Below are 23,134 nucleotides of genomic sequence, written 5' to 3'. Positions count from 1 at the left end.
GACCCATGTTGGAGGATCTGTACACAATTCCTGGAAGCTGAAAACATCCCGGTTCTTGCATGGCCAGCATACTCACCGGACATGTCACCCATTGAGCATGTTTGGGATGCTCTGGATCGGCGTATACGACAGTGTGTTCCAGGTCCTGCCAACACTCCACAGGCCACAATCAACAACCTGATCAACTCCATGCAACGGAAAAGTGGGCCGGTCTTAGGCCTGAAACTCCCAGGCTGAAAAGTGGCCCCACTCCGCCCCTGCCGCTCTCTGCACCACCTGCAAGAACAGCAGTGAGGAAGGAAAAGGAACAGGTTCGAGAGTCTAGACAGGAGTCGATTCCAAAAAGATTTGATTCAGAGGTGTCAGGAATTGAGTCTCATGTGATTCAGCTCCAAATGTGAGGCCTGAAATGTATGTGCGTGATATATTAGGGTGTTCATTTCCTCGATTACAAATCCCGGGATAACAGCGAGCGTGAATTCTGATTAATCCAAGATTCCCAGTCACTCAGATCTTGCAATTCCGTTCATCAAAAGTCTTGTTTAGATTCATCACTAATAATTCCATCGGTGATAGCTTCTGTCATGGGTTGTACACCTTAAGTTTCACTGAAATTTCCAATGTCCGATTTAACAAAGAAATTTTCATGCAGTGTTCAGTAAACAAGGCTTTGTTACGAATTAACTACTTCGAAAAGTGAACCAATGAACCAGTGGTTTTGGCAATTAATCACTGCTAACATTAACGTTTTTAATATATTTTTGATATTGTAATACTTTCACATTTAATCTTTAAAATAATGTAGAAACAAAGACAGAATATTTTAAATATTTGTTTAATGGCATCTCTTTACTAAGCACAATGAATAAAGGCAAGTATCACAGATACCAATACTGATGTCTCCATTACATGGATTTTTTTCTTCTCAATTTTAGTCATTAATATAGTAATTTAACATTACAGTATAGCTGAAAGCTATCATTTTTAAAATGGAATAGGCTTTAAAAAAATATAACTTTTAATTTAAGTGAATTTAAAATTAACATAAACCCGTCATCAGTTAAATCCATTTAACTGCCTTTAATATATCACGGATCAACAAAGGTTTTTTTCAGATTTCAGGCTCAGATTTTTACCCGCCTTACTAAAATGCACCAAAAAAGTTATTGTTTTTTTTGACCCATGTAAACTTGTAAACAGTGCTATAAGATTTTCAGGTTGTCATGGTATGCGAAGGGATGAGGAGGGGCAAGAATCCAATTGCAGCAGTTTATTACAAACAAAATTCCAGACCAGGGGTCCATTCTTCGTACGTCGCTTAATAAATCCAAGATGATATCATTGTGCTCATCATGATCTGGCTAATTAGGTTCTTCGAACACTCCTGCCGGTTATGATTAGTATAGCTGGATTGAGTTATCTGAGATAACTGCACGTTCATGCGGTGGTTTAAAAGGGGATATGTATCGATAGTAGAAACATTGATCAGCAACGCTGCTATTGGCTGCTCACCGTGGCCAAAGAACGGGCTCAGTTTTTCTCCGCAGAAGAGCAAGAACTAATAGTCGAAGTTTATGCGGAATTTGAATGTTTAATCAAAATGCTAGGGAACACCTAAAAGTATGCAAAAGCCAGGAGAGAGGGCTAGCAAAAAGTAGCAGACAAATTAAATGCGTTAGTGGTAACCATGTTAGATGTTTTTATCACTTATTACAGTATATATTTTTATATTTGAATCATTTCATAATTACTTTGTTCATTGTAATGTCAGAGCCACCAACCACTACTAGAACACGGGAACAAGTAAAAGTGAAGTATAAGAATATTCTACATAATGGTAATTTTTACTGTTCTTAGTCTCTTTTAAAAAGGCACTGTTAAATAAATGTTTGTACGTTTATAAAAGCAACAAAGAAAAAAGAAAACAGGTGGTTGGCAGTAGCAGAAACTCCTCCATTAAAGGTAAATTAACTTTAAATTCTCTTACACTGTAAAATAATTTGTTGCTGCATTAAATGAAGTAGGCCTATAATCCCAATGTCTGGTCCAGTCATATCCACTGTTAAACCTTGAGTAGATGAGTTGCTTTGACTTGTAAAAGTAAACACTGCCTGTACTTAATGTAAGAAATATGTTGCCATGAGTTTTGATCACATTTTCCCCCAGTGTACTTCATACTAATGACATTGTGTTTTCCTCTTTTGTGCAGTTTTACACAATACACCAACATTTTTACTTTAGGTTGGTCCAAGTGCACTGTCTGGAGGTCATCATCAGGCTGCACCTCCACCACAAGCTCATCTCCTTTCTGATAGTGGCAATGATGTGTAATACGGCACATGTAATAATAGTGTCACAGGCCTTGTCAGGTGCAAGTGTATCCCTCAGGCTTTTCAGACACTGAAATCTTCCCTTTAGTTGGCCAAAGTTCATTTCACTGTGTCTTGTCCTGGCTAGAGCTGCATTGTAACTGGTCTGGGATTTGGGTCAGGGAATGGGGTCATAAAACACTGCCTGCAGGCATAGCCCAAGTGTCCTAGCAGGATCCTGTCGCAATCACCTGTATATAATGGAAAAATGCAGTTCTGTTAGGACCAGCATACGTGTATGTAATCCATTGAGCTTGATGTTTATATTTTTCCTTACCATGGAAATAATTCAATAATGTGCATAAATGTGAATTTCTAAAAATTCTTGAGTCTTAGCCATTTTGCTTCCATATTTGTGATATGGAACAGAGTCACACTCCATCTAAGAGATTTTAGTAAGTCAACTTCCTTTTTTTAAATATATAATATTACTAATCTGGAATATTAAGTATCGCAATAGTAACTTGCCTGCACATTTACATTGTGATCCGCCTTTCGGTTCACAGAATCCCCTTTATTGAGGCCTTGATGGGAACATTGGGGCAGTCTATGGCACCAACCACATTAGGGAAGCCTGAGGGACAAATACTTTAAGTCATATTAATAGGCATGGTCATGAATGCATGATCTTCATTAAAAGTTATAATTTACCTGCGTTGGCAATTTAAAAAAAATAAATAAACTGCTTTACAACCTTGGGTCTTAAGTGACTTTGGACTGGAGCGGACTGGGAGCAAAAAGTGACCCTGGACTTTCTGGCCCACAGCAGCCCACCACATCCCACATCATAACACATTGGCTCATTAATGTGCAGAATAATTTTTAACACCACTTACAGCATAAAAATATAACAATACAAAATAAATACTATTTAAACATTTATTTTAAGTAATGATTTCCATTACACGAGAGTAGATGTTAAAACTTCATGCTGATTAGTACTCGGCTTTCGCCAAGATAAGCACCAACTAAGACATAGCTTTACAGTAACCTATGCTTCTCCATCCATTTACGCTTCTTTCCATATGGTGATGTAAATCTCCTTCTGTCTAGTGTTAACACGCGTCAGCACACACAACGGCTGCAACCACAGTGCGGTCCCCCCATGACAACCGTCTGGGTTGAGCTGAGTAGGGGACATCTCTAGGGTCTTCGAGTGGGCACCTTCCGTCCTCAGTGTTTCGTCGACTAGCCCACGACACCTCAAGAGGGCTCGACAGTGACTCTGGCGTCCCAGAGTCACCCCCCTCCGTCCCCCACTCAACTCAGCCCAGCTTACTGACCTCTACATCCCTCCTGCTGCTGAGACCTAACCACAATCTCACAATCTCTCCGCAACCCAACCATACGCGCCAACCCGTTTGACTAAGGCTGTCGAGCCCCACTGGTGCGTTAATATGCAGTTTCAGTGGCAATGGATCCGTATGGCATACCACCTACCGCAAAACACAACATCTGCCCAACCACCCGTCATTCACGCAATATACACAGGAACGTAATGACTGTAAATACTATACAACCTATACAAATAAACCAACAGACTCTTCAAGTTTTCAAGAATACTACGAAACCGTAGCATGGCGGCCTGTACACAGCCAGCTAGAATCTTTCCGTCTCAACCACAGCCAGTTGCTGCTCCTTTCTGCTGCTTCAGATAAGTTCTTTACTGTGCGATGCAACTCTTGGCCACTGAATCCGACGTCTCTGAGGAACCGGGTTGTAGAGTGTGCCACAAAACCTCGACAACCCACTTCCACTGGATAAACCTGGACTCTCCATCCTTGCTGTTCTGCTTCAGTGGCCAGATGAGCATACCGCAGTTTCTTCCTCTCATGTGCCTCATCTACCGCATCCTCCCATGGCACTGTTAACTCTATCAGTTGAACAATGCGTGCTGATCCAGACCACAAAACAATATCTGGTCGTAGGTTAGTGGTGGCAATCTCAGCTGGAAAAATAAGCCGTTGATCAAGATCAGCCAGCATCTTCCAGTCACTAGCAGCTTCCAGTTGTCCTGGTCGAGAATTGGTGTTAGCACCTTTTCTTGGTGGTTGCTCGCCAGGGCGGAGGAATATTTTCTTCTGCGTGTAATGTTTTGCTAGAACAGGCGGCAACTTATTGGTCATACTACGCTTGCCTTCCAATGCTACCCAAGAGGTTTAGGTTCTGCGGTGATGGGAGAACAGCATATGTTGACCTAATAAGGAAACTGATCCTACTCTCTTCCATTAGCCAAAGGTCTTGCCAGCCCATTTTGCGTTGTTGCACACTCTCCCATCTCATCTAACTCTCCCTGCTTGACCTGGGAAATGGCCTTTATACATCTCATCCTCTCCTCCTGCTTTCGCACCTCGTTGACTACCAGCTTCCTCCTTTGAGCTGGGCCTGCCTTGTGCCATTTAGGAGGAGCTAAACTGAGCCCAAAACCCCCTCTTCCATGCTGTACCTGTCCCACGATATCCCCAATTTGAAGGTCAGCCTTTGCCTCTACTACAGATTTCTTTGCTGACCACTTTCTACCAGTTTTTACCACAGGGGCTGCCTCCCGTACACATTTGTCGCGTGACTCTGCTAAAGTAATTTCCAGTCTGACCTTGGCACACTTAAACTCCTCGGTTAAAGCAGAGACTGGCAGCTGCAATACTCCTTTACTATAAAGTCCCACTCTGCTGAGGCAGCGTGGAACTCCCAATCATTTCCTGATGTATGAACTTAAGGCTTCCAGCTTATCCACTGTTGTCAAAGAAACCTCCTACACAGTCAGTGGCCACAGCAACCTTGGCAGTAGACCAAACTGAAAGCACCAGAGTTTTAGTTTGCCTGGTAGAGCACAGCTGTTTATGCTCTTCAACCCTTCCACTGCTTGTCGTCTAACTTCTCCCACTCGAACTGTGTTCCTTAGATCCCCATCGTACCATCTCCTAAGACTCTTCACTGGCTTCTCAGAAACTGTTGGTATTGCCTCACCATTAATTAAGAATGTTTTATCTACTACCTTTCCTTTAACTATCGAGATGCTCCGTGATTTAGAGGGCTTAAATTGCATACGTGCCCATTCGATATTATCTGTTAACTTCCCCAATAACCGATTAGTGCAGGCTACTGTTGTAGTCATGGTTGTCATGTCATCCATGTATGCTCTGATTGGTGGTAGTCTCATCCCAGAAGCCAAGCGCTCTCCTCCTACTACCCATATTGATGCCCTAATGATTACTTCCATTGCCATGGTAAAAGCCAGTGGAGAAATGGTGCATCCTGACATAATTCCAACCTCTAAGCATTGCCATGCGGTGTTGAATTTTGGAGTTGAGAAACTAAATTGCAAATCTCCAAAATAGGCTTTCACTAAATTTGTTATTGACATTGGTACTCTAAAAAAATCTAATGCTGCCCAAAGAAGCTCATGTGGCACATGGAGCTCCTTCCTCTCCTTTTTAGCTGATTGAATTCGTTGCCAGATAACATTGATGTGTTCTAAGCATCCTGAGAACCCTGGAATGCCCGCTTTTTGAACTGAAGTGTCAATGAAGCCATTCTTTAATAGGTAGGTTGACAATCTCTGCGCAATAATGCTGAAGAAAATCTTACCTTTGACGTTTAATAGTGAAATAGGACGAAACTGACTGATGCTTGTAGCATCTTTTTCTTTAGGTATAAAGACTCGACCTGCTTGGCGCCATGCTCTAGGTACAACCTGCTTTTCCCAAGCCACTTTTAATCAATTTCCACAGAATTTGTAGAACTCCTGAAGCACTCTTGTACACTCTGTACGGAACTCCATTAGGCCCTGGAGATGATGAAGCCCTTGCCTTTCTCACAACCTGCTCTATCTTTTTCCACTTAGGTGCACAGACCTCCATTTGGTATTCTGGTGGATTGATGGGTGGGATATCTGACGGAATTGACATAGACTCGTGCCTTTTTGCATCTGTATGCGTTTCCTCCAAATATCTCTCTAACTCAAACCGAGATGCTTTTAAAGTGCCATTCTTCTCTCCGGTGAATAACTTCTTAACGAATTTGAATGGGTCTTTATAGAAATTAGCCCTCGCACGCTCCTTTTTGTAGCGTTTCCGTAGGCGCTCATCTCTGCGTAATGTTCAAAGCTTATCTTTTATGGCCCTTTGTAAGAGATTAAGTCCCTCCTTCTGACTTTGTTCTGCTTTTTTCCATTGCTTCCTCAGCTGTCTCCTTTCTCCAACTAACCCTTCAATTTTCTGCTGCCGTCTAGATGCAGCAGGAGTAGTTTGTACTTTTTCCTTCCTTAACAGAACATAGATTAGGTCATATTTGTAAATCAAAGGGAAACAAACAGAAGAACATTAAGACAACATTATTAATATAAAACTATTAAGACAGCATATCAGCTAGTCAGGGGGTATCATCTTGGTGCAGTGTAAGATACACCACTCAGTAGTGTAAGATACACCACTCAGCTGTACAACTCCTGTATCAAGATTGAAACTATTTTGCATTAACACAAATCCTCATGGCATACTATTAGGCTATCATGCGACATTAAACTTGCTTGATGTCCACAGGCTTCAGGGCATCTTCTGGGAGCTGGTCAGCAGAGTTTTATGAGGAGGAGGAGATGGCTTGTGTGTGTCTGTGTGTGTGTGTGTGTGTGTGTGCGCGCATTTGAAAGAGCTTGTGTATGTGAATTAGAGACAGAGATTGTGTGTATAAGAGAGGGATTATTGAGCATTATCTGTAATAAATATTTGTTTGTAAAGTAAAGTGTAAAGCAAGTAGCCTAAGACAAATAATATGAATACTCATAAAACCTGCCCAGAAAGCCACATGGACAAAAAGGTGCAAACTTCTTGTGTAAGATGTGTTGGTCCTATCTGCAATGATCATAGCTACAAAATCTACAAAGGATAGTAGCAAATTTAAATTTCTCTCAAACCCTATAACACGCAAATGATCAAATTTGAACTGATTTCATTCAGCTTACCGGTTCAGTCTGATTGTCATCCTCTTCACTAGGCTCAGGTACAGGGAGGGGGAGAGGTGTTGTTGGTCATCATCAATGACAATGACCGCGCTGCTGGGTCCAACCTCGCTATCCTTGACCATGGCTGTAATACTAGAGCCGTGAGAGCCTGCTGAAATGCAACTTCCCTTCGCGCCAAATGCATAATATGTTAATTTGAAGCATTTCACAGCATCTACCTCTAATGCTTTTTTTACACGTAACTTTTCAGGTCCACCTTTTCTTTTCTTCCCCTTTTCATCCATGGACAATTATTTGTAATGATCTGCTCAGAGAAATTTGCTTTAACGGATCAATCTCTCTCTCTCTCTGTAAATTTGACGTTTTTCGGGTACGCAATAGAGTAGACCAAACTAATTAACAAGGAGTGAGCGCAATACACTCACAAGAACAAAAAACGCACTCCTTGTCGGCCGTGCCCGAGCGATCGACTCACTCATCCATTTGCGATCTCGGTACCAGACCTGCGCAGTAGTGAGCAGGAAGTAAAGCCGCGAAATCACCGGCCCGCCCTCACTCTCGCCGAATGCACTCTCCCAGAACCTGCACTTTGGCCTATGTCTGCTCCGTTCCTCCGTTCTGCTCCAATTTTGATGTCTGTTGATTGAAGTACGACAGGAGGCTTGTTAAAATAAACTAAATACAATCTCCTCAATCCTCCGAAGATCCCGAAGTCCGTTGGTGCTTCAGTGACTACTTCGCTCAGAGAACCGGTCAATCATGACGTCATAGCACCGTTTTTATAGCATCAAATGACTAACTAAAAACAAACTTATTTTAAAAACAAACACTTCAAATTGTAGTGTTACAAATTTATTAAAATGTTTTCATTTAAGTTCCAATACAATAGTATATAAACTGAGACAGTTTCGATTGTTGATTATTATAAATATACATACTGTAGGCTAATAATAATTGTGCCCCCCCCTGAGGTCTAGCGATAGGTCTGACTAGGACCGGTCACCGGGGGACGATCGAGACGCTTTGGCTTCACTTTTCAGGGCTTGTGCGGCACGCTTGCTTCAAACAAACATGCAAAGAAAACGACTGACAAAAGACGACTGAAACACAAGGGTATATATACACAGGAGGCAATCTAGCTTAACAAGATAACAAATAAGACACACACCTGGGGAAGACTTATCAACAGGGAAAACTACAAACATGGCCAAAACAAAAGTCCTTACAAAACAAGACACAGCATGGGGATCATGACACAGGTAGGTCTAACAGGTGAATAAAAGGTGTGCTGGACATCGGCTGTGACTGGATGAAACCGATCGGTAAGAGTTGCGTTTGCATACTTTACCACAGCTGAAGCGAAATAAATGCAATTTTTGTCAAATACACAGACGATTCCATTTGATACCCATGTACTGCTTAATACAGTGTCTGTTTGTACAAGAACAAAAGCTCATCATAAGCCTATACTATTTAATTACCAATGTAGTAGGATCTAAGTTTTTTTTATCAGTTTTATTTTGATTAACATGACACAGTACATGGACAGTACATGACACAACATCCATGGATTCATGGTGAATCCGGCCAATCGTGGAACATTGATCGTCTCAATCAGAGCTCGTGGATTTTGCGAATCGTGGATCAGTTGTGTCGTCATCAGAGCTTGTGGATTCGGCCGATCGTGGAACAGTTGTGTCGTCATCAGAGCTCTTAGATGCGGCCGATCGTGGAACAGTTGTGTCGTCATCAGAGCTCTTGGATTCGGCCAATCGTGGAACAGTTGTGTCGTCATTGGAGCTCGTGGATACGGCCAATCGTGGAACAGCTGTGTCATCACCAGAGCTCGTGGATACGGCCAATCGTGGAACAAGTGTGTCGTCATCAGAGCTTGTGGATTCGACCAATCGTGGAACAGCTGTGTCGTCATCAGAGCTTGTGGATACGGCCAATCGTGGAACAGCTGTGTCATCATCAGAGCTTGTGGATTCGGCCAATCGTGGAACAGGTGTGTTGTCATCAGAGCTTGTGGATTCGGCCAATCGTGGAACAGGTGTGTCGTCATGAGATCTCGTGCAGTCGCTCTGGAGAAGGTGCTCTGGCTGAGTCCTCCGGCTGCTCTCGGAACGCTCTCGCGGGACTCTGATGGCATACGTCACAGTCATGTGGCATCGGTGCTGTCTCAAGTCGGCATGCACTGCAGCATGCACTGCTTCAAGTCAGCCACCGATCGGTCTGCGCAGTGCTTTATGAAGTCCAAAAAGCCTATACAGTGAACGGCTGCCTCCCCCTGATTATCAGCGCCACCCCGTCCCTTAACTCTTTCCCTGTGCATATACACTGGTGTCCTCGCAGGTCCAGGAGGGGAACGAAGAGGGATTCCTGCACTACGATAACTTAGAGCCGTCGGATATATTTGCATCCCATTTTCTCAACTCTTTACATTTAAATTTAGCAGACGCTTTTATCCAAAGCGACTTACAACTGAGGACTAAAGCAAACGAGTCATCGTGAAGAGGCAAGAATAACGCAAGAAGTGCTCAAAATACAAAGTTCAGGCATTGCTTAGAGTAGCAAAAACCAGACAAGGGAAGATTTAAAGGATAAGAAAAGTTTTTTTTGTTTTTTTTTTATGATAAGTACTCAGGGAAGAGACGAGTTTACAGTTGTCTTTTGAATGCTGTCAGGGTTTCTGTATTCCAGATGAGGGTGGGGAGATCATTCCACCAGCATGGAACCGTGAATGAGAATGTTCTGGAGAGTGATTTAGTGCCTGGCTGTGATGGTACCAACGATTCTCATTCTGGTAGGGATGTAGACTTGTAGTAGGGAGTGAAAGTAGGACGGAGCTGAGTCTGTGGTCGATCTGTAAGCAAGCATCAAAGCCTTGAATTTAATGCGAGCAGCGAGTGGTAGCCAATGCTGTGAGATGAACAGAGGAGTGACGTGGGCCCTTTTGGGCTCGTTGAAGACAAGGCGGGCTGCAGCATTCTGGATAATTTGTAGAGGTTTAGTTACACATGATGGAAGTCCAGCCAGAAGAGCATTGAAGTAATCAAGTCTAGAAATAACCAGGGCCTGGTCGAGAAGTTGTTGCATGCTCAGTTAGGAAAGGCCTGATCTTCCTGATGTTATGCATAGCAAACCTGCATGATCGAGCTGTCTTTGTAATGTGGTCTGTGAAGGACAGCCGGTCATCAAATATTAGTCCCAGATTTCTGACCGACCTTGATTGGGTGATTGAGGATGACTCTAGCTGGATAGTGAAGTCATGCTATAGAGACAGATTGGCAGGGAGGACGAGAAGCTCAGTCTTTGCCAGGTTGAGCTGCAGGTGATGTTCCTTCATCCATGTCGAGATGTCCGCCAGACAGCTAGAGATACATGCAGCTACTGTGGGATCATCTGGTTGAAATGAGAGGTAGAGCTGGTTGTCATCAGCATAGCAATGGTAAGAGAAACCCTGTGCCTGTATGATGGGTCCCAGTGATGTGGTGTAAATGGAGAAGAGGAGCGGTCCAAGAACTGAACCCTGAGGAACCCTTGTGTTCAGCTGATGTGCTTTGGATACCTCGCCTCTCCATGCAACCCTGAAGGACCTACCTGTGACATAGGACTCAAACCAGTGGAGGGAAGTTCCTTTGATGCCCAGTGATGAGAGGGTGGATAGAAGGATCTGATGATTGCCAGTGTGGAGGTTGATGATGTGTGTGAGTGCTGGTAGAAGTGTGTGAGAAATGGCTTGTAGAAGGTGTGAGGGGATGGGGTCTAGAAGGCAGGTGGTAGGATGATTGGAGAGAAGAAGTTTAGATACTTCTTCCTCGGTTAGTGTAGAGAAGGTAAAGAGAAGGTTACTGGTAGTGGGAGAGGATGGTTTGGGTTCCTGTGTGTGTGGAGCTGAGAACTGACTGCTGATAGTAGTTGTTTTATTGGTGAAGAAGCTAGCAAAATCATCAGCAGTTAAAGAGGAGGTGGGTGATGGTGGACAGAGGAGAGAGTTGAATGTCTTGAAAAGTGTTCGTGTGTTAGAGGCGCTGTTGATCTTGTTGTGGAAATATGAAGATTTTGCACCGTGAACATCAGCAGAAAAGGAAGAGAGCAGAGATTGATACATTCTAAGGTCAGACGTGTCTTTTGATTTGCGCCATTTCCTCTCCATTGCCCTGAGATTGGTCCAGTGTTCACGAAGAACCTCGGATAACCAGGGGTTAGAGGGAGTAGCGCGTGCTGGCCTGGAGGAGAGGGGGCAGATATTGTCTAAAGAAGAAGTTAAAGTGGAGCATAAAGTATCCGTTGCGGTATTCACATCCAGAGATGAAAATTGTGAGGGAAGAGAAGATGACACAGCAGAGGAAAGATGGGAAGGAGAAAGTGAGCGCAGGTTTCGTCTGAAAGTAACTGGTAGCGGGGTTGGTGGAGCATGGGTAGGGAGTTGTAGATTGAAAGTAATTAGGAAATGATCTGAAACGTGGAGAGGTTTCACCAAAATGTCTGTGATGCAGTTGCGCGTGTAAACCAGATCCAGTTGGTTGCCTGATTTGTGAGTACCTTTGGTGATGAGTCGTTTGAGATCGAATGAGGCTAGAAGAGAGATGAAGTCTGTTGCATACGGCTTCTCTAGATGAATGTTGAAATCACCAGAGACTACGAGTGGGGTGCCGTCCTCAGGGAAAGAGGACAGCAGCACATCCAGCTCCTCAACAAAGCTTCCCAGTTGACCTGGGGGGCGATAAATAACTACAATATGGATCCTAATGGGAGTTTTAAGTGTAATTGCATGATATTCAAATGAGTTGTTATTGCATAGAGAAGAGAGAGTTGAGTATTTCCAGTTGTTAGAAATGAGAAGACCAGTACCCCCACCCCTCCCAGACTGACGAGGGGTGTGGGAGAAAGAGAAGTTGTTAGAGAGAGCAGCAGGGGTTGCTGAGTCTTCTGGATGGATCCAGGTCTCAGTCAAGTCCAAGATATTAAGAGTAGAATGAGATGCAAAAGCTGGAATGAAGTCAGCTTTATTGACTGTTGACTGACAATTCCATAGACCCATAGATAGAGAGAGAGGTGTGCGTGTAGATGAGAGAATGGGACGCAGATTAGCAGTATTGCGCTCCCTTCTGTGCGTGATGAGAGCACGTTGTCGAGAGACAACAGGAATGTATTGAAAGCACATATTGAGGAAGGGAAATACGATGCAAGTGGGAAAGGAAAAGGGGAGAAGACGATACTTAAGTGCCTTGCCGGAGTCCTTGCTCGGTGGAGTCGCACAGGTAGAGTCGATGGTCTTTACCCAAGTCGGTCTTCACACGAGGAGACTGAACGCTTCCGCTGACGCTTCCACAACAGCGGCACACTACATAGATATAGTGCGTTGTAACGCCTGAGTGAGGACAGCTGTTTCGGCCCAGCAAATAACACAGCAAACGCAAATTACCCGAATAATGGGAGAAATCGAAACTAGCTGTTGGCCAATCTCACTTAAGTGCTATAAAATTTAAACTGCAATACTATTAAGAGCGTCTGTTTTATAAAGTGGGAACGCATCTAATTAAAATACAGATTTGTGAGAAGGTAAAAAAAGAAAATGAAACAAAAAAACTGAAACAACAGGAGAACTGGATATTCAGAAAAACCGCTTGTCCTCTCTCTACATTGTCCTACATCTTGTCTACATCTACTTGTCTTCTCGCTTGTCCTCGCTTCTCCTCTGTCCTACAACTCTCTACCCAATTTAGGACTTACAAGGATACTCGTCAATAACTCTCATTGGATGAATTCACATACTGATGATTTGTGGATGAGCAAAATTTGTCCGTGACTTCACATTTTTTGATGCGAGTGTGTGAATGCGTTTTGCACCATATTTACTGCATTAACTGTAGAAAAAATGTGAGCGCACGAGTTTCTTGATTTGTAGAATAGGATTTGTGCACCTGCAATGAAGAATTTGAGAAGGTGTAACTGATGTGTTCTGTTTGTGGGAGAGAGAAAAAGTCTACAAGTTTTTCAGATGTACTGATACACATGTGTGGCTATTATCTACAACTACAAATTTCACTGTCACAGGCGTTCAGTTGATTTGCACCAAAAATACCTTCATAGAATAGCCCTATATATAAATGTATATCCATGGCTGTGTATTCCCTGGTTGCTGGATGTTTTCTGTCATAATTACTTGCATGTATTAGATTTTGCATTTGGACATTGATTTATTATTAAAGACTGCTAAAGATTAAAACATTTTCTCTGAAATGTTCATTTTAAATGACTATTTTTGCCTTATTATAAGTCAAATATGGACACAGAAAAGGCATTTTGTTACTCATACTAGCTACACACAGTGGTTAAATTGGCTTTTGTAGGGCGGGGGAGCCCTTATTTAGGGTGAATGGTCATCATTCAAAATCGCGCCGTAAAATGACTTAATGTGTTTTTACACTAGACAGGCTCTTTTTCCAGTATTAATGTGTAAGGTAGGGTTGAGTCTTTATTCAAACAAATAGAAATACTTTACAATTCACTTACTTTGTTATTATTATTATCCATAATAATTGGACTTTGGGTTAGATTTTATGACAGTTTGCAGTGGTTATGAGGAGCAATATGAGAGAGAAATTTGGTAATATTGATCATTGTTTAGGTCAATTAAACCACGTTAAGCCTTTTCCTCGCTATAGGCGCCAATGAAGAAGAAAACATTAATGTGAGAACTTCTATAATCGTATAAATATTTTGGTTTAGTTTTTTTGACAGGCTTAAGTGTTCATGACAAGATATGGCCATGAGAAATTTGGTGATCATTGATAGTTGTTTTCCAACCTTAAGCCACGGTAAGCTTTTTCACGTTAAGCGTTTTAGAATGTCTCTCTGAAAGTTTTAGCTAGCAGCTAGTTCTAGAACAAGTCACTGCATATAAATACTTGGGCATCTGGTTGGAATCTTCACTTTCTTTCTCCATCCACATATCAAAGCTGCAATCTAAGGTCAAGGCCAAGCTTGGTTTCCTTTACAGAAACCGCTCTTCCTTCACCACTTCCGCCAAACTTACTCTTATTCAAATGACCATTCTACCCATGTTAGACTATGGAGACACTATATACAGGGTTGCTTGCAAGTCCACTCTTTCAACTCTTGACACTTTTTACCATTCCGCTAACAGGTTTGCCATAAATGCTCCTTTCAATACACACCACTGTGCTTTATATTCATCTGTCAACTGGCCCTCCCTTCATAATCACCGCAAAATTCACAGGTTCACCTTCATTTACAAGACCCTTCTCGGCCGCTCACCTCCTTACTCAGGTCACCTGCTGCAGCCAAAGCCTGTCACATACAACACCCGGTCCTCACTTCGTCTTCTATTATGTTTTCCCAAAACTAACTCTGCCTTTGGGCTTGCTTCTTTTCAATCTGCTGCCACTCGCGACTGGAACGCTTTGCAAAATATCCTCAAACTAGATACACTAATTTCAATTTCATCTTTTAAAACTATTATATCATCCTTGTTCACGGACATATGCAGTTGCTTCTCTACATAATCATTTTGTGTTGTCTACTGTGTTGTGTTTTAAATTGTATTTAATTTAATTGTTAACCTGTATGTATTTCTAATGTACTGTATTTATTTTAGCCCTATTTCCTTTTCCCTAATTGGTTATTCCACTTGTCAGGCCGGCATTGTAAATAAGAACTTGTTCTTCATGACTTGCCAGTAAAAATGAAGAAAAAGAAAAAGAAAAAAGTTCTATTGCTGACGTTAGCTTGGCTCATTTGTCGTTTCCGTATAATTTGCCTTCAAAAACAAACAAGCTCTCACCTTACTTCACCAGACAAGACAGTTTAAATACACATAGGCCTACTGAATCTCAAAACAACTTTATAAAGATCAGTGGTCTAAAAGTCAACTCTTCAGGCTCAGAGCGGGTTTTACCGCGGATCTTGTGTAGGCGGTTTTACGTCAATGTCAACTAACGTAGCTGGCATTAGCTAATGTTACTGAGCTCGCTAACATTAACGTTAGTTCAATTGAACGGTTAAACATACAGACAGCTAACAACTTTTTTTACCTAGTTTTTGTCACGGTGTGGTGTAGGCAGAAGAAGATGGAGGCAAAAAAGCTCCAATAAAAATAATTTTACTAATAATAAACTTCAACGGGTACAGACAGGCAGGATGAACATACACACTTTCTATTACTGATGAAGTAGAACGGACATGGACCGACTGAACAGAAAGGAACTAAATACAAAGGTGAACAATGAAGACAACAGCTGAAGACGGTGAGTGATGATGATGATTGCTGGCTGGTACGGGTAATGGTGAAGGAGGTGCATGTGTGGGCCATGGAGGATGCTGGGAACTGTACTGCAGACGAGGACTAACACAAGACCGTGATGATGACAGTGACAGAGATGATGATAATGACAAAGACAACTAGGTGGTGACTGTGATAGAACTCCCCCCTCCCGGAAGGTGCGTCCTCGCGCCGTACATGGTGAAACAAGGGAGGGGGGGAAGGGCGTCCTGGAGTCCTCCCCCGGAGGGTCACCAGGGACCGATGACTCCAGGATGGTACCGGTAGTTCGGGAGACCAGGGCGATGGCCAGGATGGAAACGACCCTTCGGACGGCCATGGTGGACACTTGCCTTCGGGTGGCCATGGCGGGGACGGTCTTGCCCCTCTGGCAGAGGATGTATAGCCCCCCCAAAAAAATTTCTTGGCCGGAGCTATGGGCACAGGCTCAGGGACAGGCTTTGAGGGTTCAGGCGGCGAGACAGCCATCTTGGTCGGAGGTGAGGATTCAGTGGAGGCTGACCAGGCGTGAACAGTCTCTGGCTCGGCGGGCATGACGTAAACAGTCTCTGGCTCGGCGGGCATGACGTGAACAGTCTCTGGCTCGGCGGGAATGAAGTGAACAGTCTCTGGCTCGGCAGGCATGACGTGAACAGTCTCTGGCTCGGCGGGCATGACGTGAACAGTCTCTGGCTCGCCGGGCATGACGTGAACAGTCTCTGGCTCTGCGGGCATGACGTGAACACTCTCTGGCTCGGTAGGACTGACGTGAAGCGCAGGCTCAGCAGGATTGACGTGAAGTGCAGGCTCGGCAGGACTGACGTAAAGTGCAGGCTCGGCAGGACTGACGTGAAGTTAAGACTTGGTAGGACTGACGTGAAGATCAGGCATGACGTGAAGATCAGGCTGGACAGGCATGATGTGAAGATCAGGCTGGACAGGCATGACACGAAGATCAGGCTCAACAGGCATGACGCGAAGATCAGGCTCGACAGGCATGACGCGAAGATCAGGCATGACGCGAAGATCAGGCTGGCCTGGCATGACGTGAAGATCAGGCTGGCCAGGCATGACGTGAAGATCAGGCTGGACAGGCATGACGCGAAGATCAGGCTGGCCAGGCATGACGTGAAGATCAGGCTGGCCAGGCATGACGCGAAGATCAGGCTGGCCAGACATGACGTGAAGATCAGGCTGAACAGGCATGACACGAAGATTAGGCTGGACAGGCATGATGCGAAGATCAGGCTGGACAGGCATGACGTGAAGATCAGGCTGGACAGGCATGACGTGAAGATCAGGCTGGACAGGCATGACGCGTGAAGATCAGGCTGGACAGGCATGACGCGTGAAGATCAGGCTGGACAGGCATGACGCGTGAAGGTTGAAGGTTGAGCCACTCAACCACAGCACATGATCCAGGTACTGAGCAAACACCTCTACGTAGTCCTCGATCGGCCGACCATTTTGGAAGCTGGTGAGGAGAGAATGAGCTGGGTTCTCCGGGGTGAGAAGGATACCCATCATGGTGTGGTGTAGTCAGAAGAAGATGAAGAGGTAAAAAAGCTCCTATACAAATACTTTTACTAATAATAAACTTCAACGGGTACAGACAGGCAGGATGAACACACACACTTACTATTACTGACGAAGTAGAGCGGACAGGGACCGACTGAACAAAAAGGAACTAAATACAAAGGTTAACAATGAAGACAACAGCTGAAGAGTGAGTGATGATGATGATGATTGCTGGCAGGTGCGGGTAATGGTGAAGGAGGTGCAGGTATGGGCCAAGGAGGATGCTGGGAACTGTAGTGCAGACGAGGACTAACACAAGACAGTGACGATGACAGTGACAGAGATGATGATAATGACAAAGACAACTAGGTGGTGACTGTGACAGTTTTATTGTTTTCCTATCACTTACCGGAGCAATGGAGCTCCAGCAGGGGGTGGCAGGGAGCCTGAGGAGGCGGAGCTGCGCTCCGATGCGCTCCAGCCCAATTTAACCTCTGGCTTTTTATAATAGCTTGATCAGTCACACAAAAGTAATCAGAATAAATATTAATTAACTGCAACCAGGGCGATACTTAAAAAAAATTGGTCTGTGGTCAAGTCATCTCTCTCCTCTTTCAAAAAACTCAAAAAATCAGCAATTTACAAATTAAGTTTGAATAGCTTTATTGGCATGGTGATCTGGCTTTACATTGCCAAAGTTGAATCAGGCAGTGATTGACAGCGCTCTGGTCCAATGGCAACGGCCATTGTCAGATACAGTACCTTTTGTACTGTACAGTACAGATACTCTTTTCCCTCTATATGCTCCCTTTGGGATCCATATTTAAAAAATATGATGTGTTGTTTCACTGCTATGCAGACGACATTCAGATTTATGTTCCTATTAAACGGGCAGGAAAAAGTTCACTCGAGCACCTTATGGCGTGTCTAGACGAAATAAAGAAGTGGATGTCTTCAACTTCCTAAAATTAAATGAAAATAAAACGGAACTTATACTCTTTATTCCTTCAAAAAGTAGTTTTAATCACCTCCCTGAAGCATATACACTTTCTTTGCTAGTAAATGCCTGTGTAAGAAAAATCTTGGTGTTTTATTAGATAGTTCCTTGAAACTGGATAAGCAAGTAAATTCTGTTGTCAGATAGTGTTTTTTCCATTTACGTATGCTGACTAAAGTTAAGCCTTTTCTATGTCCCCAAGCTTTTGAAAGGGTGATACATGCTTTTCTGTCATCCCGACTGGACTATTGTAATTCTTTATATTATGGAATAAATGCAACTACTCTAATACGTCTACAAATAGTCCAAAATGCAGCAGCGAGACTTTTAAAAGGCATTCGCAAACGGGAACATATTACCCCGATTTTAGCATCCCTCCACTGGTTGCCGGTTCGTTTTACGGTAAATTCTTTTATTTGTCCATAAGTGCCTAAATAACCTTGCTCTCCCTCTGTCTATCTGAGCTCTTAGAGCAATACAATCCTTCCAGAGTTCTTACGTCAGGCACACAGAAAATTGTATTTATACCACTGTACAGGTTAAAACACAGAGGTCATTGTGCCTTTGCGGGCCCGACAATATGGAATAGCTTGCCTATTCATATTCGTTCTGCGTCTGACTTGTCAGTTTTCAAGTCACGCTTGAAAACACACTTGTATTCAATTGCTTTTAATAACGTATAATTTGCTTTTAAATCTCCTTTTCTCTGTCTGTTGTGTTATAATATATTGCTTTGTAAAGCACACTGGACAGCCTGTCTGTATAAATGGTGCTATATAATACATTTTGCCTTTGACATCATATTGATATTCATACTGGCATTAAATGCCACAGTTTAATGGGTAAATTAATTCATCACACAGAGAAATTCAACACACACAGATGCTTTTATTTGTCAACATAACATGAAACTAGCTGGAATGCGTGATGGCTGATTCATCTGACGAAACTTCTTTTACAGGGTTTTGGCTGCTTTATTTTTTGCTAAACACCAGATGGCGCTGTTTTCGACAGTCTCAAAGCTTTTCCTGGAACAATCAGGGGAAAGCCTCAGTGCTTCATGAGGCTTCATTTGCCCATCCCTAATAGTGACGATCACTAATGATAATCATAATTCGTCTGAACTATTCCTTCTTTAAGAAATTCTCTCAACAATGTAGTGTAGCAGCAGATAAATACAAATTTAAACTTTATAGCAATAAAATGAAATAGAAAGCTGCGCTTACAGATGCTCACATCCACACATGTAAACACAACACTGACACCTTCACTTCCAGCTGAAGACGGTGTCAATCAAAAACTCAGTAGCAAATGAGAACATACTGCTGCTAGCCCCGCCCCCCCAAGAGAGATATGTGCCAGAATGGTGAACGAAAACTCAGGGAGCGTAAACGAAAACTTCATAAACGTAAATGAAAACTCTGGAAGCACATTTGTAAGTTCAGATCAGCGAAAGAAAGATGAGAAAACAGTTAGCAAAACACGCAGTGTATTAAAAACGAAGTAACGTTTTTTGCCTGCAATTAGTTTCAAAAAATAATTTTTTTCAGTTTCAATTTATATTTTCATTAGTTTCTTGAAAAGTTACATTCATTATTATTGACACAAAAGTAATTCCATACAAGACATCGGTGAGCAAATCAAGTCACAGTCAGGTTCTCTACCTTTTCAATAGCTCGCAACCAGAGCACCGATATATCTAATTCTGCACAGCTGTTGGTATTTCTACATGGAGTAAATAAAAAAATATGAAGTGACACAAGAGCAGGCTGGCATAGATACCCTTTCTAGTACTACTAAAGGAGAGGATCTTTTTTTTTTTTTTGCCGTTGAGATAGTTTTAAATTAAAATTCAAGTGGGAGAATATGGCAGGGATTACAACTGATGGAGCCCCGGCAAAGGTAGGGAGGAAATCTGGCCTTGCTACGTTGGTGTTTCAGAAAGTCAGTGAATGTGGGGGAAAAGTGGTTAAGTACAACTGTATTTTACATCAAGAACAGCTGTGCCAAATCCATCTGGCTTGTGGGTGTGATGCGTGACGTTGTTAAAATTGTTAACAATATAAGCTCCAAATGGCCTAATACTGGTGGAAAATAAATATGAGATGGGAATTTTTTTTTTTCAGACACTAGTCAATTGAGACTTTGGGCTATTTTTCTTCCATAACTTGTTGTCTTTCAGACTAGTGAGGGAAAAATATTTAAGTGTTTATTTTATTAAACTATCTATTTCATTATCTACTATCTATTTGCGCCTGTAGTTTTCAAATGCAACACATATATTTTAAGGTTTTCTCAAAATGATAATAAACAATGAGTCAGAAATCTCAGGTTCAGCAGCTTTACAATTCTTTACTTAACTTTACAATTCTCATCTATATTCTGAAGATTTTTACAGAAGGGGTTGTTCATATAACATTTGCCTGATTTATATACTATTTTATTAATTAATTTAATTGCTTTAAGATTTAATTGCTTTATTGCCTTTTCCAACGTTCAGATTTTTGTTCTGAAAATGTACGCAAAATGCATTTTGTGTAAGAAAGCTGTATGCAACGAGGGTATGTATCATCATGAATATTGATGCATTTCACGCCTGGGAAGACAAAGACCCTCCTCAAATAACCCTATCAGGTAGGACTGTGAGGGAACTTGCACAAAGAATGAGAGATTAAAATACTGTTTTTTTGATTGTTTGGATTTATTTAAAACACAAAATCCAAATATATATAACGAAGGACAAAAAGGCACATTGAGCACACTGATCCAAAAACAGAGACTTGAACATTCCTAAAACAGTTCCTGTACAACATACCTGTCATTTCCAAGGTGTTTGCTTTTTTCATTTGACCATGTTCATGTAGAAGCTTGTAGGTGTTGGTAACAGTGCTCTCAAGAGAAAAACAGTTTGAAGAGACTTGTGTATAAGTTTGAGTCAGTAAGAATTAGTGGCATCTGGTCCCTGTAAAAACAACAAAACAACTGTGAACATGCTAATATCAGGAGCAACTAGGGCTGCATGATTTTGGGGAAAAAAACTAATCATGCTTTTTGTGGTTAAAAATTGTGATATAAAATTCACCAAAAATCTAAAGAACACCAGATTTGTTGTGCCTACTTGTAGGCCTGCATAAAATAATAGTAATAATAATAATACTTTACAGAAAACTTATTTTTTGGGAAAAACACAGCTTGTAATAGGCTTGTAATTACAACGCCAAGTCCACATGTACACAGGTATTTTTATAAACAGTTTTCTCTGTTTAAATAAAACAAAAAAGTCCACACAACAGTGAAAAAAAATGTCTGTCCACATGAAAACGCAAAACCACACTATGAAGCACTGTCAAGAGTATGCCAAACCAACAGGTGTCCATATAACTCTAATCGTAAAGCCTTTTTGTGTTGGCCCATCAGAAGCCTGAAAAAAGGTTATTACCAGTTCTGGTAGGCTAACAACATGTTGTCATAAGCAGTAACCCTTGTAGTATTGCATTCTGACACCTCTGTTCCACAATATAATGGGAGAACTGTGCATGTATCTGTACACGTTATAAGCCCTGTTAGTACAGTTATTATCAGCAATATTTTGGCCAGATCTGCCATTGCACAGACTCGCCTCATGCAAACAAAGGAGATAACAGCGTGCACTCCGACGTCACAAGCCAAAATCTCTGGTTTCACCGTCTACACTGCAACCGGAGTTCCTTAAAATCTTCACCCTGGCAGGAGTTTTAAAAAAAAGTCAGTTACCGGATACTGTGTTTGCGTGTGGACGAACCACCAAGCCGCAGAAAAATCTGCGGTTTTGAAAATACCCGTGTTCGTGTGGACAGGGCCTAAAGCATTAGAAATGTTATGCATGTTTAATTCATACTGGAAGCCGGAGGGCGCCCTCGTGCAGAAAGTCAAAATATGCCTCAGAGAAGTAATGTGACACATGACGTTTAAGGACATTTCTAATACAACTATGGCTGTAGCTGAATAAAAAGAAGAAACACTTTAACTCATTAAATATGAAGAGAATAAATACATGACTATAACAATATATGGTTAATCTGTTTTTTTCCAAGCCATCACAGGTATTTTCATTAGAACAAAATATATTTATGATACAATTCTAATCGCCATAGCATTAATTATATTAAGTATACTTCAGAATAATATACTGTCTGCCTCATTCTGTGATAAGAAGCCATTTCAGACCCCAATGGAAATTATTATAAACACTTATGACATTATGAAGGGAGTTACATGCAATTTTACAGGATACAGGGTGATTTTAAAACATGAAATGCTTGGCACGTTTTGCTTTTCAAATGCACATCCTAAGTGATTTAAACTCACAGCGCTTGCAGAGACCATTCAATGTATGAAACATTGTCTAGCACATCTATGACGTTTGAGCAGATATTCACGAACACAGCATTTCACAGTAAACACTAGTATTCATCATGTTACAGTTTAAAACACTCATATTACTTTTATATTGTACTCTGTTTTATATTATAGTGCATAAAAACATCCTCGTGTGGTACATTTATATTTATTTAGCATTGAAAGGTTGCCTACCTGCCTATATTTCATTTTCAACTTGTTTCCATCGACACATTTTTGTCTGGCAATAGTTCAACTAGTAAAATGTGTACAAGATTATGTAACAATAACACACTAACTAATGTAAGTGAGAATAAATTATTTACCTCCGGTAGATCACTTCTTCTTCTGAGGTAAATCCCAGGCTTATTTCTCACAGCACGTCTTCCAAACTCGATGAAAAGCAGGGGAATGAAGAAGTTTGATGCTTTGTTTTGAGGTGATGTGTGCGTTTACAGGTTAGCGTTTACACGTGGATTAGCATGTGAATCACTTGTGCACGCCTGGGTATGGTCACACTAACGATAATGAGCAGACGCTTGAGAAACTGTACCACTCGGTTTCATACGGAATACATAAACAGAGAATATTTGTTTCCGACTTGACCTACTTCATTTAAAAAT

The 23,134-nt window shown here is 42.0% G+C and overlaps 1 protein-coding gene across 6 annotated transcripts in view; it reads right to left on the bottom strand.

Moving 5' to 3' along the window:
- Positions 1-819: 819 nt before the first annotated feature.
- The window catches only part of LOC143745618 (transmembrane O-methyltransferase homolog), a 43,317-nt gene continuing 21,002 nt past the window's right edge, over positions 820-23,134 (bottom strand). For 2 of the 6 annotated variants that reach the window (XR_013206040.1, XR_013206038.1), the window contains 3 exons: positions 20,950-21,096; positions 2,838-2,943; positions 820-2,560 (listed from right to left, as the gene is read on the bottom strand). Coding sequence is in view for 1 of the 6 variants with exons in the window: in XM_077237751.1 (XP_077093866.1) it covers positions 21,070-21,096 (27 nt within the window). In the remaining 5 variants the exon portion in view is untranslated. Of the gene's footprint in view, positions 2,561-2,837; positions 2,944-20,811; positions 21,097-22,837; positions 23,030-23,134 lie in introns of those variants that run through there. The other 4 variants (XR_013206037.1, XR_013206039.1, XR_013206036.1 and 1 more) reach the window with 3 other exon arrangements.

Source organism: Siphateles boraxobius, unplaced genomic scaffold, assembly GCF_051911475.1.
Source record: "Siphateles boraxobius isolate OS27281-9 unplaced genomic scaffold, OSU_SipBor_1 207, whole genome shotgun sequence".
NCBI lineage: Eukaryota > Metazoa > Chordata > Actinopteri > Cypriniformes > Leuciscidae > Siphateles > Siphateles boraxobius.
The sequence above is the reverse complement of the archived record's forward strand: the minus strand, read 5'-3'. Positions and strand labels throughout refer to the sequence as shown.